The sequence below is a fragment of the Ammospiza caudacuta genome, chromosome 12 (assembly GCF_027887145.1).
Source record: "Ammospiza caudacuta isolate bAmmCau1 chromosome 12, bAmmCau1.pri, whole genome shotgun sequence".
Taxonomy (NCBI): domain Eukaryota; kingdom Metazoa; phylum Chordata; class Aves; order Passeriformes; family Passerellidae; genus Ammospiza; species Ammospiza caudacuta.
The window spans coordinates 3,346,363-3,362,688 of record NC_080604.1 but is presented as its reverse complement, the minus strand read 5'-3'; the positions used below and the strand labels follow the sequence as shown (position 1 = coordinate 3,362,688).

The window sequence follows — 16,326 nt, the reverse complement described above, 5'->3', positions numbered from 1 at the left end:
TGGCCTGTGTGCCAGGAATAAAGCTCTGGATCAAAACCCTCCATCAGAACCGACTCCTTTCCTTCACCTCACCTTGAAGCTTCTCCAGCAGAGGAAAACCTGAGTTCCTGCTTGCCTGGACTTGTCCCAAGTGCCCAGCTGCAGCATCCAGCCAGCCAAAGGTGTCTCTGAGGTGAAACCACCACACATCCAGCCAGCCAAAGGTGTCTCTGAGGTGAAACCACCACACATCCAGCCAGCCAAAGGTGTCTCTGAGGTGAAACCACCACACATCCAGCCAGCCAAAGGTGTCTCTGAGGTGAAACCACCACACATCCAGCCAGCCAAAGGTGTCTCTGAGGTGAAGCCACCACAGCTGCCGCCTTTGGCCAAGCAGCAAGGGCAGGACAAGCCCAGGCACAACCCATCTGGCTATATTGGTAAATAATTCCATTACCCAGCTACACCCCCAGCCTGAGGCAGAACAAAGTGAGAGCCTGAAGCCCCAGAGAAACCCCTGGGCAGGTGCCCAGCAGCCTGGGAAGGGGCTGAGGCAGTGTACGGTGTACTGGCTCTGCATGGGAGGTGTTTACAGAAGTGACACAAAACCACCACAGGCAGCTGCAGCCAAGATCCTTATTTTAAGAGTTCTGAACATTTCAGACTCTTAAAACAACATTTCTCTTGTGGGTAACTTGGAGCTGTTTATCTCAACTCTTTTCTTTTCTTGAGGTAAGGTAAGGATAAGTGTGAAGGATCAGTTGTGGGGGACAATTACTGTTCAAGGGCACAGGTTTTTTTACTTGTTCATCTCTCTGGATTAGTTTTTCTGCCTAACTAATCTTATTTTGCTTGATGGAGCATTTCCCCCTATTTTAGAATCTATGACCCCATGATTTATTTGTATGAAAGCATTTTGCTAAAAAGCTGCTTGTTCTTGAAATACAGGTCCTGTAATTTTATGTGGAAACTCTGAACTGGTAAAGTGTGTGATTTGATAAAAACATTTGTAAAAGCAGGTTTGGTTTTTAAGTCTAGCCAGGTGAAGAACATGCTACAATGTTAATTGTATTTACTTGTCACTGTTTTTAACATTCCCAAGCAGCTGCTTGCCAGCTCCACTTAACACACACCTAAAATCCAATTTTTTGTGACAACAAACAGCTCTCCAGCCTGCACTAAACGTGCCTTGAAATTCAGAATTATTGTCAGACAAGTGCTTTTGTGGTCTTTGAACTGGATGTGCCCAAAAAAATCAATCACTGCAGGGAAGCCAAAATGTGCAGTGTTATGGCAGCTGTTGGGGCTACATGTGCTAAGCAGTTTGGGCTTGTCCAGAGTCACTGGAGCAGCCAGGATGTTTCCAAGGAACGTGGCTGTACAGAATATTAACTGCAAATTGTTTCCTTGGAAATTATTTTCGCTGAGGTTCTGCATTTTTATTTACAAAGAAATGAAATCTGTATACTTTTTAAGCCAGGAAAAAAAGTTTTGGTGGGATGACTCATGTGGAAAAAAGCAGTTTTAAATCATAGCTCTAAGTGATAAGTTCAGTCTTTCATTAAACACAGAATTATGTGGGGAGCGAGGAGCGGAAATCTGGGCCATGAGGTTTTGCCTAGGTCTGGGATTTCAAGACTCTCTAGGACTGGTTAGTGGTGTGGTGCCTTGACCTCTCTGGTGGTTTTGCTGCTGCTGGCACCAGAGATGAGAGAGGCCAGGCAGTGTTTGGGGCTGGGGTTGGTACCGTGGTCGGTGGTGCCCGGCGGTGCCACGGACGCTCCGCGGGTGCCCCCGGGCACGGCTGCTGCCTCCTGCTCCTGCTCCTGATGCTTCTGCTGCTGCTCAGGGCTGCTCTGCTGCTCCTGCTGCTGCTGCTGGGGGCTGCTCTGCTGGGCCAGCTGGCATCGCTCCAGTTCCGACCTGCAAAAGAGGCCAGAGGGTCAAAGCTGAGATGGAGACAGACAAAGCAACACACTCGGCTTCCAGAAGGCTTCACACCCTGTTTTTAGTCTAGCATGCATGCCTGTTCTACATTCTTACAAAGCTCATAACTTTACTGAGAGAAGAAGCAAAGTGCTTCTTGGAATAGGCAGTTAATAGGCAGTCTATGGGAATAGGCAGTTGCAAGTTTCACTTATTTATCCTTCTTTCTTACTTGGTTTCTATGTCAACAACCTTGGTAGGGAATTCTTTCAGGGGTAAACATGGATCCTCTTAGCAAACTTCTCAATGGCTCACAGAAGTTGCTGTAAAACCTCTTCCACACCAGAGTGAGGTTGGTGTGCAGGAAATTTGGAAAACCAAGATGTGCCCAGCATGGCTTTGGTGGGATGCAGCTGCTGAGGCTCACTGAAGAACAGGGCCGTCAACCCCAAGGGCTGCCTGAGGTGACTTCCCTGACAGCCAAAGGAAGGTGGGTTTCAGCTGTCCTGTGATAAGAAGAGCTGAACAGTGCCTGTAACTTTTAGGTCAGGTGCAAGACCTCTAGGGAACATCTGAGGAGTGGTCACTGTGGCCACAGGGACCTGCACGCAGTCCCATGGGCTCAGACATGGCAGAGAGTTGGATCCAGGTCTTGTGAGTGATGGGATGAAGCAGAGTTAGAGCCTGAGCAGTCAAAAGGAATGATCCAGGAATGATGGCACACCTGGAAACCAGGGGCTTGCAGGTGAGGAGTGTCTCTAATGGGTGTCATTGCTGACAGCCTCCTTTGGGATTGTCTTTGAGGTCAATGGCAGGACATCACACTTATGAGTTTTAAGGGAAAGGCTTCCAAGGGACGGGACACAGATCAAATAATATCACTGAGGAAAAGGAGTCCTCAAAGGCGCCAAATTCCCTCCAGATTCTTCTGTAGGTTAGTTTTGGTCTGGCGAATATTGAATATTTCCTTTATTTAACACGTTAAATAGCAAAAATGAGAGCTAAACCGCTTAGCAGGTGGGTCCTGCTGACACAAGTTGTATCATGTAAGCTTTCTGTACAAATCCTGTGCTTCCTGCCTGGAGCTCCAGCTGCAGCTGGGAGGGGACTTTGGCTGCAGGGACAGAGCAGCTGAGGCCATGACCAGAATTGCAGAGCTTTTGTTTAACTCAGCTGCTCCTGAGGAGCCACACCAATGGTAGCTCCCTTATTGCCTGTGAAACTGTAAGGAGTAAACAAGATGATGAATTTAACCACAGAAGTCACTATTTGAAAACATCTGTAGGGGGGAAGCTGAGCTCAGCCTTGCTGAGAAGCCAGCACTTGCTTTACCCCCTTGAGTAGGGCTGACTGCATTAAAAACTAATGACTTACTTCATTTGCAATTTATGGAGCTGTTCAGCTCAGCAACAACTGGATTTCCTGAAAGCCAAGGGAAACAGCAATCCCCATCATCAGTTCTGGAAAAAATAATTCTGGAGTGGTGCACAAATAAAATGCACTGTAAAGCCTGGACGTTCAGAGTGGGGGCTCTGAGAATCATCACAGAGCTTCAGTTCTGGAGAGCAGCTGGGGGATATTCCCCTGCACAGGGATACTGCATTTTACCTTCCTGCAATGTGCTGATTTTCTGGTACTCTACAGGAATCCTTTACAACTTCTTGAGCACCACAGTTGGTGTCTGAGCAGATTGCTCTCAGTTTTGAGCTGCAGTATAATTCAGATTGCTTGGGTTTCAGATTCTAGAGTTAGTTCACATAACACATGCTGATATTTCAGTGAATATTTATTGCAGTGGTTAAGATTTTAATGGAGAATTTTAAAGTATCGTGGAGATCTTTTCCAGCAGGTGTGGAGGAGGAGCTGGAAGCAGGGATCGTCACTGCTTCTCAAACACAGGTTTAATTCTCTCCTCATTGCCATTCATACAGCATCAAATGGGTCTCCATAAATGAGAAGCAGAGTGAATAAACAGCACATTTGTTTGGGGCAAAGATCAGAGGGGGAAGGTTTGTGTGGGGTGAGCGTGGCAAGGCTTCCATGGAGACAGGGAAACAGCCCCCATTCATGGCAGAGCCTTTGTCCCCAGCACAATGGGCAGCAGCACTGCCGAGGGGAGAGTTTGCAAAGCACTGGACCTCAAAGTAATGTCCATGACTAATTGGCTTTTAATTGGCTCTGCTGTATTGTTATGGAAACATGGAGCTGCAGGAAAACCCACCTGCTTCTGGTGCTGAGCAAATCTTGGGCTCGAATAATTTCTGACTAGTCAGAAAATAACTCTGAGGAATTATTAACTTGTCATTCACAGACCTTTAACTGGTCTTTTTTAGAGACTTCCTTGGAGCAGATCAAACAGCTGTGTGTGTACATTGCCCTGAGTGTAGTTATACTCAGAGCTATGCTTTATTTTCAAAGTGTAGGATTTGTGTTTTTTAACCAAAATGAGGTGTGATTTTTATTTTTGTACTATTTTACCTAAGCTGTCAGAGTTCAGTGAACTCAGAATGGTTTCAGATTTGGCTTACTCCCTGTGGGAATTAGAGACTTCAGGTGTGCACATTTTGGAATTATTTATGACTATTCATTTACAGCTGAGATTTTGTTTTCATGCTGGAGCTGAGTGTCTGTGTGGGTTTTCTGAATTCATCCCTCTCTGGCTGGAGCTGTGAGCTCCTCCCCAACAGAAATCCAATGAATGAACGTTCTGTGATCAGTCCAGATGCTTTATCTCAGCTTTTAAATAGCTTTAAATATCTGTCAGGTATTAAAGATAAATGTTTAAAAACATTAATTTTTAGTGGCTATAATAAAGATCACTAAATATCCTGGCTTTATATGGGCAGTTCTAAAGCACAGTTGTAACTTCAACTCTAATGGTTACAGTTCTGGGAGGTTTCCAGTTTCTTGGCTGACTATTTTCATTTTCTTGCCAAAATCACCAGCCTCTAGAAAAAATCATTGATGTTTTCTTGCAAACCTTTCCATCTCCCTGCATGTTGGGGTGGTGCTGTCACACACAGCAGGGCAGTGCCTTGCTGTCCCTCCTGTGGTGGCTTTGAGCACTCTGGAAGGCAGCCCCAACCTTTGCGCACCCAGGATGGAATTGAGGGTGCACAATGATTGTTTGAGGTGTGCTTTGAGCCCACCCACAAGGAACAGCAACAGAGGCATGTGGGAGCAAACACAGCCTCACCCCACACGCCCGTGCCAGAACTGCCTGGATACATTCTGTTTGTCCTCCCTGCTTTTCAAACTCACATTTCGAGAATTCCGTCTTTCCTGACTTGGATTTTACAGAAAGATGCTTGAAAGCCTACAATGAAAAAAATTAATAACTAAAATCCTGTGGTGGTCTGAGCACTGACAGCTCTAACCAAGGCACTTGACATAAATCATTGAGGCCAGGGGAAGCAGAGCTGTGATCCTGTGAGCATTTCCTTGTGTAACAGCCCTCACCTCGTGTGTTCCTTCACGTAGACCTGTGCTGTTTAATCCCCAGGAATCCTTCCCTTATCTCCTGGGTGCTGCAGTGTAGGGCAGTAAGAATCAAATGTCCAGGGAGCCTTTTAAGGTCTTCAGAAGTGTTCTTCCTAACAGACTATTTAACAGCTGGGTGAAGATCCTGCAGAATTCCACTCAGAGCTCTTTCTGATGTCTGTAAAACTGCAGCTATGCCTGAGTGTGGCACAGACCGAGAGCTCCTGCTTACTGGCACGTAAATTCCTTCAGGATTTATTTCAGCACCTCCCAGATTTAGAGCCTCGTGGATCTGGAGTGACAGGAGAGAAGATGGCTCATTTAACAGCAAACACTGTGCCCTCAGCTGGCTGTGAGTTATTTCTGACAGGGTCTTCCTGAGTTTGGGAAAACCCGACAGGAATGTGTGAGGGAGGGGCTGTGAGCAGCTCTGCATCCAAGCTGGGTATTTCTTAGGAGCTGTGCAAAGGGGTTTTGGTGCCTGCAGCTTCCCCAGGAGAGCTGAGCTGAGGTGTCAGAGCCAGCAGCTTCCACTCCTCAGATCCTGCATCAGGAAGCAACAACAATTACCTCACCCTGTTTGCTGCTTTGCAAAAACATCCTCAGAGCTTCAGAGAGCTGCTCTCCACCAGAGACTCTGGAATTCTGCATGTTCCTTCAATCCCACCTCCGTGCCTGCTAGCTTGATGCCTTTAGAAAGTTTTAAAGTTTTCTGAGAGCAGCCTGTCCCTTGCTTTCTTGAAATATTGTTCTGGTAGGTGACTGAAAAGTAACTCCTGAATTGATTCACAGAACTCAGAAAGTTCTGAACTCTCAAGGCACAATCGTAAGTGAATGGCCCATGGCTGGATCAAATCCACAATCTTGCCATTGCCAACACCCTGCTCTGAGCAACTGAGCCAATCTCAGGGTCAAATATTTATAAGTTATTTGCCAGTTCCTAAAGACCAGAAAATGCTGTCTAGTGATTCTGCATTTATTAGGATTCTGCATTAGGATCCTGTGCTTTGGCAGCAGTTATAGCAGCTTCTATTTTGTCTTTTGTTGCTGATATGGTTGAATAAGAAACATTATTGGGAGGTCAAAAGCCACTGGCAGGAGTGTAATGTGACCATTTTAGCTGCTCCCTGGGTGTAAGAACTGATTTCTGCCAGTGCTCAGCACTCTGGCTCATTTCCCTTCTCCATGCTGCACCTCTGCCTGTCTCAGCAGCACCTCCCATTTCTTTGATGAGCCCCAGCCCAAGCAGGTTTGCACTGCATTAATCAACAAAGTCACTTAAACTTAGATCTGAGTTTAAATTTACATAGACTCTTTCCTAGCAGAACACTTAGGTGCATCATTTTAGCCAATTATGACATCTCATTGACATAAACTCAGTTTAATTAGAGTTTAGCTCTAATTATGCGGCCACCACAGGCTGCAGTGCAGAGCTCTGAAATGAGGTGAAGGAGAGAGCTGGTCATAGTACAGGAAAATTCCTCATGGGGAAGTTGGGCAAACAGGATTCCTGTTTTCAAAGTCAATAATATTTTAACAAAAGGCTTTGGTTCTTTGCTTCTCCCTCTTAAAAAAAATTAAAAATTAAGCCAATGCTTAATTGCAGTTTTCCCCTCATTATTGGAGCCTCTCCATGGGGGATCTCAGCTGTGTGTGAGGGGTTGGAGCTTTTTTGGGGGGACACATCGTGCTCCCCATCACGAGCAGCCCCAGGAGCCCCACAGGGGGCAACGACCCTTCCCTTGGACACTCTCACAGGTATTTAGAAACAGATACTTCCTCTTGTTTTCAGAGAGCTTCCTCAATAGATTTCCACAGGAAGAGAGGGAAATCTGTGTGAAAAACAGGAAGCAGTCCTCAGAAGCTTTCTGTGATCAGCACTAGGAGGAAGACTTAAAATAAATGTGGTTGTTTGAAGCAGTAGGTGATACCAGTGGTGTTATCTTATGTAAAAACAGTGATTAATAACATCACAGGGCTGCAGCAGGATTAAAAACCTCAGGTATTTATATATTTAGCTTTTCATTGTAGTTGACAGTAGGTGACCAGCACTTGAAACTTCTGTAACCTGTTTTTTACACCATATTTTCTATTTTCTATTACACCATATTTTCTATTTTCACTTTACTGCCCTGGGCAACCCTTTTGGAAAACCTCCCATCTCTCTTAGTCTTGGATGGGATCCCAAACTTTCTCATGCTGATTCTGTTCCTCTTGCCCCCAGTATGAGACTTCATCTTTTCCCTTGGCTTTTTGACCTTCTATAATTCAGTTTCAAATCCTGAGATTTATGCATTAGAAGGGAAGACAGCTCAGGATAAAATCTGACAAAATCTGACATACAGAAATAGTTGTTAATTAAAACCTTCTAGAGGTTTTGCAATGATCCTTTCTGATCCATCTTCAAACTGCCACAAAGTTCTAGATGTGATGGAATTGTTATAGAATTTATTGTGAGCACTGAAAAGGGAGGGGGAATTTGTAACTCTCCACCTTAAGAGCAACTCTAGTCACACGAGGAAAATGTTCCAGTTTTCTCCCAAATTTGCCTTAAACCATAACATGGCTGCATTGGGAATTTTGGGCTGTGGAGTGTAAGGAAGGTGACAGAGGCCCATCAAAAATGGGGATATAGCATGTGCAATGACAATTCTGAGGGGAGAAACTCTTACATTTGTAAATGCTTCAAAGGAAATTTGACTTGCTTTTACTGTCACTTGCTTAATTTCATAAAGCCAAACTATCAGAAAGGAGAAGATGGATTTGGCCTTCACAGTGTGTTGTTTGCATTTGAGAACTTAGTGATAATACATTCTGTGCTCATTTCTGATACAGAAAATGGCAAAAAATGAAAGCAGAGGATGTCTCTGAGTTCCACAGCTAGGCTTTAGTAATTAGACACATTGTATTTCAAGAGATACATGAAATAAAAGCTCAAAATCCTCACAATGCAAAAGCATCTGAAACAAAATCTGTTTTATCCACTCCACTCAGCTGGCAAATGCTGCTGGTTGGATTTTTAAAGGCAACACCCCAGAACAGGGGAACATTTCATATTGTACTTTTTGAAGTTTGCATCAGAGCGAGCACAGAAGGCTTTGGAGATGTGAGAGGGTCCCTTTGAGGCCAGAGCACAACCAGCAGGGATGTGCTGCTCAGTTCTGGGCTCCTTTCAGCTCAGTGCCACAAGAAAGCCCTGCTGGCTTTGCTTTGCTGCTCCAGCTGGAACTGCTGGAAGCACTGGTGTTTGCCAAGAGACTGTTTCGTATGAGAGAGACTTAAAAAAACAGCAGCAGGGCTTTGGAATGTAGATATTTCTTGGTTTTGGTTTCTGTAGATGCCCCTAAATGGGGGAAAAAAATCAATATAGAATGTGCAAAGTGCAATATTGTTCAGCCTGAGATTTATCAGCAGAGCACCCATCTCCCTCCAAACCATCACTGATGGTTCTTCAAAGTGCTCCTGATTGCTGTGGGTGCACTCAGTGCAGTTTTTCACTGCAGGAATGAATGGCTGCTCCCTGTGATGTGCCCTGGGGTTCAGGATCTGAGAGGGGCCCTGGGAGAGCATTTTCAGAGCTGCATTTTCAAACCAGCCTGGCAAGAACAGCTGAAGGTGGCACTGACCATGCCCTGCCTGCCTTTTGGGCTGGACATTCCTCCAGCAGGGCAGAGTACATGAAACATGGTATTTCTGGAGGGTTGTTAAGGAAAGCTGCTGGCAGTAAAGGCAGCCAGCTGTAGGTTTGTGTCCTCCAAGGATTAATGACTGCATCCCTGGAGCCTGCACGAGGCTGCTTTGCATTAGCAAAGGCTCATTGAACTGCATGATCCTGCTCAGAGCTGGGCAAGTCAGGAAAAATCCTGCTTGTTTTCAGGGCTCTCACCCCTCTGGGAGCAGAAAGAACCTTACTTTCAGATGTGAGGGCCACTATTAATGCTGCTTTGAGAAGTAACAGGCTCCAGATCTGATGAAGGACCAAAGCCAGGGAAAAAACCCAACTGGTGCATAAATTTGATTTTCTAGCAGAAACATTTGTTTAAAATCTGAGATCATTCCCAGATCTCCAGTTAAAACCCAAACACATCATTAGGAACAGAAATCAAAGCTATTCCACATGCAGCCTGTTTGAGATGACTTTCACCACTCACGGCCCAGGCAGCCTCCAGGTGTGAGCACCTCGTGGTGACAGTGCTGGCACCTGCTTCAGGAATTGTCATTCAAACACATTTATCAGAATCAGGGGAATTCAGCCCTTGGATCCATGGCAGAGCAGGAGAGACACGATGTATGTTCCCAATATTCCAAAACAGTTCCCTTCAAACTCCTGTTTATTCAGTTCCTGGAAAGGCCATGCAGGATCAAAGGTGGCTCTGGAGTGTATCACTGATGTTTGGGAGAGGGTTGAACAAAACCCTGGCCTGCAGCAGAGCTTCCAGGCCTGCCTTTTATTCCAAAGGAGGTCCTTGTATCCAGCCCTTTGTCAGCCCCAGACAATGGGATTCTGTGGAGATCTTTCAGTGGCTGTGCTTTCCCACCAAGACTGAGCATGATTCTAGGAAATTCTTTTTTCTGGCCTTGTGCAATTTGCCGCGGACAGTCTGCTCTTATTCAGTTGAATATTCTAAATTTCCTGATGCAATTGCTGTTAAACAAGAGCTGCTTCTCTCCTGTGTCTGCTCTGTGCTGCTAACCCATGGCTGCAGATGGAGACAAATGCAGGATTGTTCCCTGAGCCTTCCCTCCCTTGGTACCCCAGCAGAGCAGTCACATCTGGGGCCTGTTACTTCTGCAAGGACTGCATTTGTTTCCAAAACCAGGGAAGAGAGTCCACAGTGCTGGTGCTGCTCTCGTTGACTCCTCATGTCCCTACATTACTGCAGAAGAAAATGTAGAAAAATCTCAACATCCCTGAGATGCCAGCTCCAAAGACATTTACTAGGTAATCACTGCAAGCTTTCCAAGGGTCTGCAACTCTTCACAGTTGTTAGGTTTTGCCTGTATAGTTTTAAATAATAATTGCAATTATTGTAATCATTGTAATTATTATTTAATTGCCTCTGGCAGGTGCATCTTCCATGGACCCTCTGGATTTCTTCACCTTCCAAGGCTGATGGAGATCTGAGACCTCCTTGTTCTTGTGCCCAAGGCTGCAGGAGCCAGCAGGAACTGAGGATGGTGGACACCTCTCCAAACTACCCCTGATGCTCCCCAGAGATTCCCTCAACTCTATAAAAGCTGCTGAAATCAGAGTAACATCATTTCGAGGCAACACATTGGACTTTCCCTCTACAAGATGAATAAAACCCAAATGAAACGTTGCAGTGCAGACCCCAGCCTGCCTTCAGACCCATCTCAGCTGGTGCAGGGGGTCATTTCCTGAGCAATCACTCTGGAATCCACATTTAGGCTGCCTTAATCAAATTATTTTTCATTCTCTGTGGGTCTGTGACCACTTGGAAAGTGCTCTAAGGATTGATACAAAAAATACAAAAAACACATAAATTTTACTAGAGCAGCATGTGCAGTTATGTATTTGTACTTATTTGCCAACATAGCATCAATAACAATGGAAAAAAGTTCCTTAAATTAAAATCTCAAAACAGCCCATAAAGAAAAAATTTCTCCTGTCCCCTGGTGAGGATTAGACTTGCAACTTTGAAATCTGATAGAATGTGGTTTATTTTTATAAAATGAATTTCCTGAAGAGGAAAACTACAATGCCATGTTTAAAAACCTGATGAATTCTTCTTGTAGAATGGAACAGTTCAGTGGGAAGGGACTGACAGCCATCAGCTAGTCCAAGTGTAGCTCTTCTAAATCAGTGTTTGCTTTTTAAATTATCTTATTTGATATTCATGGTGGAGTTCTCTAGAATTCACAGCACTCAGCCTTCCCCAAGTCATGCATTGATGCGAAGAGATTTTAAATGAGATTTTCCTGAATAATCTAACCAGATAATTTCATCATGCTCCTTTATCATACAGGAATTTCTCTAGCACTAAAATATTCAGGATACAGCGTGTATTTTATATCTCTAGTTCTGGCAAGGACAGTGTAACCTCTACAAAAACAGATTTCTGAAATAACAAATGTGGATGTCAGATTCAAAATATTCCTAAATCCCTGGTCTGGGTAGGACAGTACAAAGTAATAAGATCTATTACACATACAAAGTAATAAGATCTATTACACAAAGTTACTTTCTCATTTTGCCACTTAAACCAGCAGTTATTTTTCTGGTGACATGAGCTGTTACAATAACTGAAATAATCTGATAGTGTAGTTTGAGTGGTGATCAATATGTATCAATAAAAGCCATGCTGCTGAAAATCCAGCTGCTTGTGTTCCTCAGCAGTGCTGGTGCGGGATGAGTTTGGGATGAGTTTGGGATGATTTGCTCTGTTGAAGTGAATAATGCAGAGTGTGCCCTGCAGTGATAACTCCTTCTGTGCCATCTGCTTAACCTTTGTGTTTTACAGCACAGCTGCCCTGTCTGTTCTTCCCCATTTGTGGAGTCAGGTTATTCTTATATCCTCAGAGGGGTTTTAAAGGAAGAGAGGGCTCACCGTTAATCCTTCATTCCTTTTTCCAATGAGATAAAATGTTGTATTTCTATCTCAGGACTACCTGGACTGGAAATAAGAAAAATCCCTCTTTCCAGGGTTATAAAACACCATTTTCTCTCCCTTACAGTCCCAACAGAGTGTGAGAAATCATGTTAGAGCTGCCTTTATGGGCAGAGAGAGGTGAGGCACTTGGATGTGAATGATATCACACAGAATATTGAACAGAAGCTTTAATATTGGTTATACATGCACATACCAAGCAGCTTGGAGTGAAGTGAGCAAATGTGCACAGAGAAATACCAGTGCATGTCTGTGTCAGCCAGCTGCAAACAGCACTAAGGCCAAGTGAATGGAAATATTAGAAATATTATAAGATAGCAATAAATATATTGATTAATATATTTATTGTAAATATATAAATATTTATTATAAATATATAATATAAATATTAATATAGTTATAGTATAATTATAATATAACTACTATATAATAGTTATAAATTAATAATTATAATATGTAATATAGTTAATATAAAAATAGTTATTATAAATTATTAATGTATTTATTATAAATATAAATATTAATTAATATATTATTAATATATTTATTCTATTTTATAATACATAAATATATATTTAAATATAAAATTATACTATATAAATATATATTTATAATATAAATTTAAAAATATTTTAATTTAAATTTATTTAATTTTCTTACATTTTAGAATTTTTATTTAAAATGAAATATAAAATGTTAATATTATCTATTTCTGATAAACACAGAGTATTCTGAGAATGCTCTGCTTGCCCCCAGATCTCAGCCTGTGTTGAGAACCCCTGGGCCAACACTCTTACAAATGATGTTTTTCAATTATGTGGGGAAATATTTGCTGTGCCAGCATGTCAGAAACACTAAGCCTGGCTTTTCAGATGAGATTTTGCTGTTGGCACGAAGGGCTGAAAAGGCTCCTTGCAATATTGGTGTGGCAGTCTGTCACACAAAGGCTGACATCTCCATTGAATGGCCCGTGCTGGTTCCCAGCCCAGCAGGAGCTCCTGGGCTCTGAAAGGAGATTAAACCAGTGATTGCAGCCAGGACAATGCCAGAAAGGGAAAGCCTGACCTAAAGGCAGGGACTTGTGCAGGGTTTTGTCACACCAGATTTGGGCTGGGCTCTTCAGCCACCTAATCCTGTATCCTACTCATTATGTCCCACAAGGAGAAGCTTGGGAGGGGTGTGCAAGAAATCTGACAGAGATTGCTAACGGGGAAGTTTGGGCTAAAGCTGCGAGTCAGAGATTTTCCCAAACTGGAGCTAATATTTATCACTGTAGCTCAGAAATTCTCCTCGCCAGAGGAACGGTTAATCCATTTTAAATCCTGCTAATCTCCTGCTATCAGAGATATTTGTGCACCTGAATGAGAGGAGGGTGTTACAGAAGAATGAGACAGCATCTCTAAGCTGGAGGTCATCTTAAAGGTGATGGTGGGAGCAGGGGCTGCTGTGGGTAATAGCTGCCTTTTCCTGTGGATTAAAATCACTTTTTAGAAGGGGAAATTGATGTGAAGGGACAACATCCAAAGCTGTGGTCTGGGGTGAGTCAGGGCTCAGAGCATGGGAGCTCTGAGGTGACAGATGGAGATGAGCTTCACTCCCAGAGCTGTGACCTTGGACTCCTGCAGATGAAGCCAAGGTGATGTCAGAAACCCAAACTCTTATTTTGTCATTTCATGTGCATTAAAGGCTCAAAGACAATACTAGAGATGCACTTCCCCTGCTCTTCATGGATCTGGGGCATCCTTAGTCCTCCCCTGGCCTTCCACTGCAGTATTTCAGTCATTCCCACAGTGACTCAGGTGGAGTCATCTTTCTATTTAACACCTGCTAAGTAGTTGGGTTTTTTTTAAATTGATATTTTAGTTGCTTGTTTAATCTGTGTAACATTTCCTCAAGCTCAGCACTGTTCAGGAAGGTGCTCCAAGCTTGTGGCACCCACTGGGTGAGAAGAATTTTGTTTTCTGTCTGCTTTGAACCTTCCTCTGCTTTCATGAGCTGACTCACAGCTCCTGTGCTGAGACTGAATAATTCTCCCTATTCATCTTCTGGATGCAAATCTCCAAAGCTACCTCTCTTCCGCATCTGCATGTGGCTAAAATAATTTCCATGCCTTTTTTTCACACTCTTTGCCTTTTCTAGGCCTCTTCCAGTTTAATTGGTTTTGGTGGAAGATCATGAATTTCCTTGTTCTGATACAGGTGTTCTGTGAATGTGCATAATTATTTTCTTTGTACTGTTCTCTGTTCCCTTTGTAATACATTTTAATATCTTATTTGCTTTCCTTCCTGCAGCTTAATAACTGAACAGATACATTCCTAGAGTTATAAAGCTCAAAGCTGTAATTTTTCAGCATCTGTAATAAACTCTCATTACTGTGTCTGTTTCACTGAAGCTGAGAGTATTGTTTGGGGTTGGTTTTGTTTTTTAGCCCCCCAAATGAATTTAATTTCATTTATTTGGTACCTGCCACCGTCCCTCACTCAGTGTCCCAGGATCATCCTGCAATTCTTCAGAGTTGATCCTGGTTTTTCATATCTTGACTAACTGAGCAATTTAAAAATCTTTATTTCCAGTATTATTTCACTTAAAAATCAAATGATAATCACAATATTATAGCTTTCCTTACCATGGGATATAAAGCAGATTTTTCCAACTAAAATACAGAAATCTCCAAACTAAACACATGTCCAGACTGCCAGCTGTGGTTGAAATTAGGATAAAGCCAAAGTTAGGTATCCATCTCCCTCCCAGTGGATATTCTGATCTGAATCCAAGCTTTGTCATTCAAATGCACTTTTAGTGGAGACTTGAATCAAATTACTGAGCTGGAACTTCACTGCTTTTAGCTGCAGAGATAGGTGCAGACTCATCTCTGAAGGATGCTCTCTTCTGCAGGGTTTAATGAGAGAGAAGCAATCTGAAATATCCTGGGGTTTAACAACAGACAGGATACACCTTTTAGAACACAAAATAATCTTCTAAAATATAAAATATGGAATGCATTTACAGTACACAAATTCATCCACTAAGTGCATTGCCAGTGTGTGCAGATGAATTTGTTTAGTCAAGGAAGGAGGGGAAGTCCTTTAAATTTAAGGATACACAATCTAAGCCACATAAGCTTTTTTACACCTGTTTTATAGCACTCACCTCTGACCTGGCACTTTTTATATTATATCTGGGCCAGATCATGGGTTTACAGTTTCACTTATAAAGTAATGGAAAAAATAAAGCATTTTTGTAAAGCTTGGCATGGCAGCATATGTTCCCAGAGTCCTGGGAGCACTTTTGTCACTGAAAACTTCCTTCATTCTAAGCTTGGTTAAAATGCAAACCAAAATCCAAAAGCATTGGATTGCTTAACTTCACTAAAAATAATAAACCACTGAAAGTGAACTCGGGTCTCGGCATGTTGAGCTGATGGATGGTTCATAAACCTGCCCTAAAAACAATGCAGTTCCTGGTTTTCTTCTGTACTTCAGCAGCTCTCCCAGCCCACATTCATCTTGCCCATTGTGAGCTGTTATAACACAGAACTCAATTCGAACGAGCCATTTAAATTTTATTTTGAGCCTTTCTGCAGGCTGTCTGAGGAGATTCAGGTGCCCATGACAAGGATAGCTGGAGCACAGGTGACATGCACACCTGGCTGGTGGTGCTCTCCACGCAGGAGCCTCCCCTCCTGGAAAAAGGGGATTTTCCCCCCCTGGAAAAAGGGGATTTCTCTGCCCACCGTGCAGCAGCCTGTGCCCCATGAAGTGGAGGAGCCCAGAGAGGAGCTGTGCTGCCTGCCCTGCCCATCCCTACTTGTGGGAATTGGAGAAACAGAAACTTCCACAGACACTGAAGGGTTTGAGCTGCAGCCTTGGAAGAAGCTTGGATTGATGTAAAAATACAATACACAGATATTAGACAGAAAAATCGTAAACTTATGGTTCTATACTTGTAAGAATGTGCTTTAACTAAGTGAGCAGCTGTACTGCTGAGATGGTGAAGGGTTTGTAGTGTAGGGCTGGGGTTGTGTGGAGTGAGCTGAGAGTTCAGAATTATAACAGAAGCATTTGTGTGCATGTGAGACAGAAGCCATTGGACAAAAGTATCCACAGTGCAGCAGAAGTGAGTAAAGGTGATGGGTTAGAAAAGCAAAATAAACCCTGTGGCAGCTGTCATTGGGTTAGAAAGTCCTGTATTGCCTTGTAACAAAGAACTTGTGACTGCTCTTGAGCTATGGCCAAATACTTGCTCCTCTCCTGGCCTCTGAGACTGATGTTTGTCTGAGCAATGAATCCTTCTTAGCTTGAAAATAGTCCCA

The 16,326-nt window shown here is 43.2% G+C and overlaps 1 protein-coding gene across 1 annotated transcript in view; it reads right to left on the bottom strand.

Moving 5' to 3' along the window:
• The window catches only part of EFCC1 (EF-hand and coiled-coil domain containing 1), a 41,395-nt gene that overhangs the window by 12,289 nt on the left and 12,780 nt on the right, over nucleotides 1-16,326 (bottom strand). Inside the window, exon 3 of the mRNA XM_058813024.1 lies at nucleotides 1,727-1,902. Coding sequence (XP_058669007.1) covers nucleotides 1,727-1,902 — 176 coding nt within the window. The remainder of the gene's footprint in view (nucleotides 1-1,726; nucleotides 1,903-16,326) is intronic.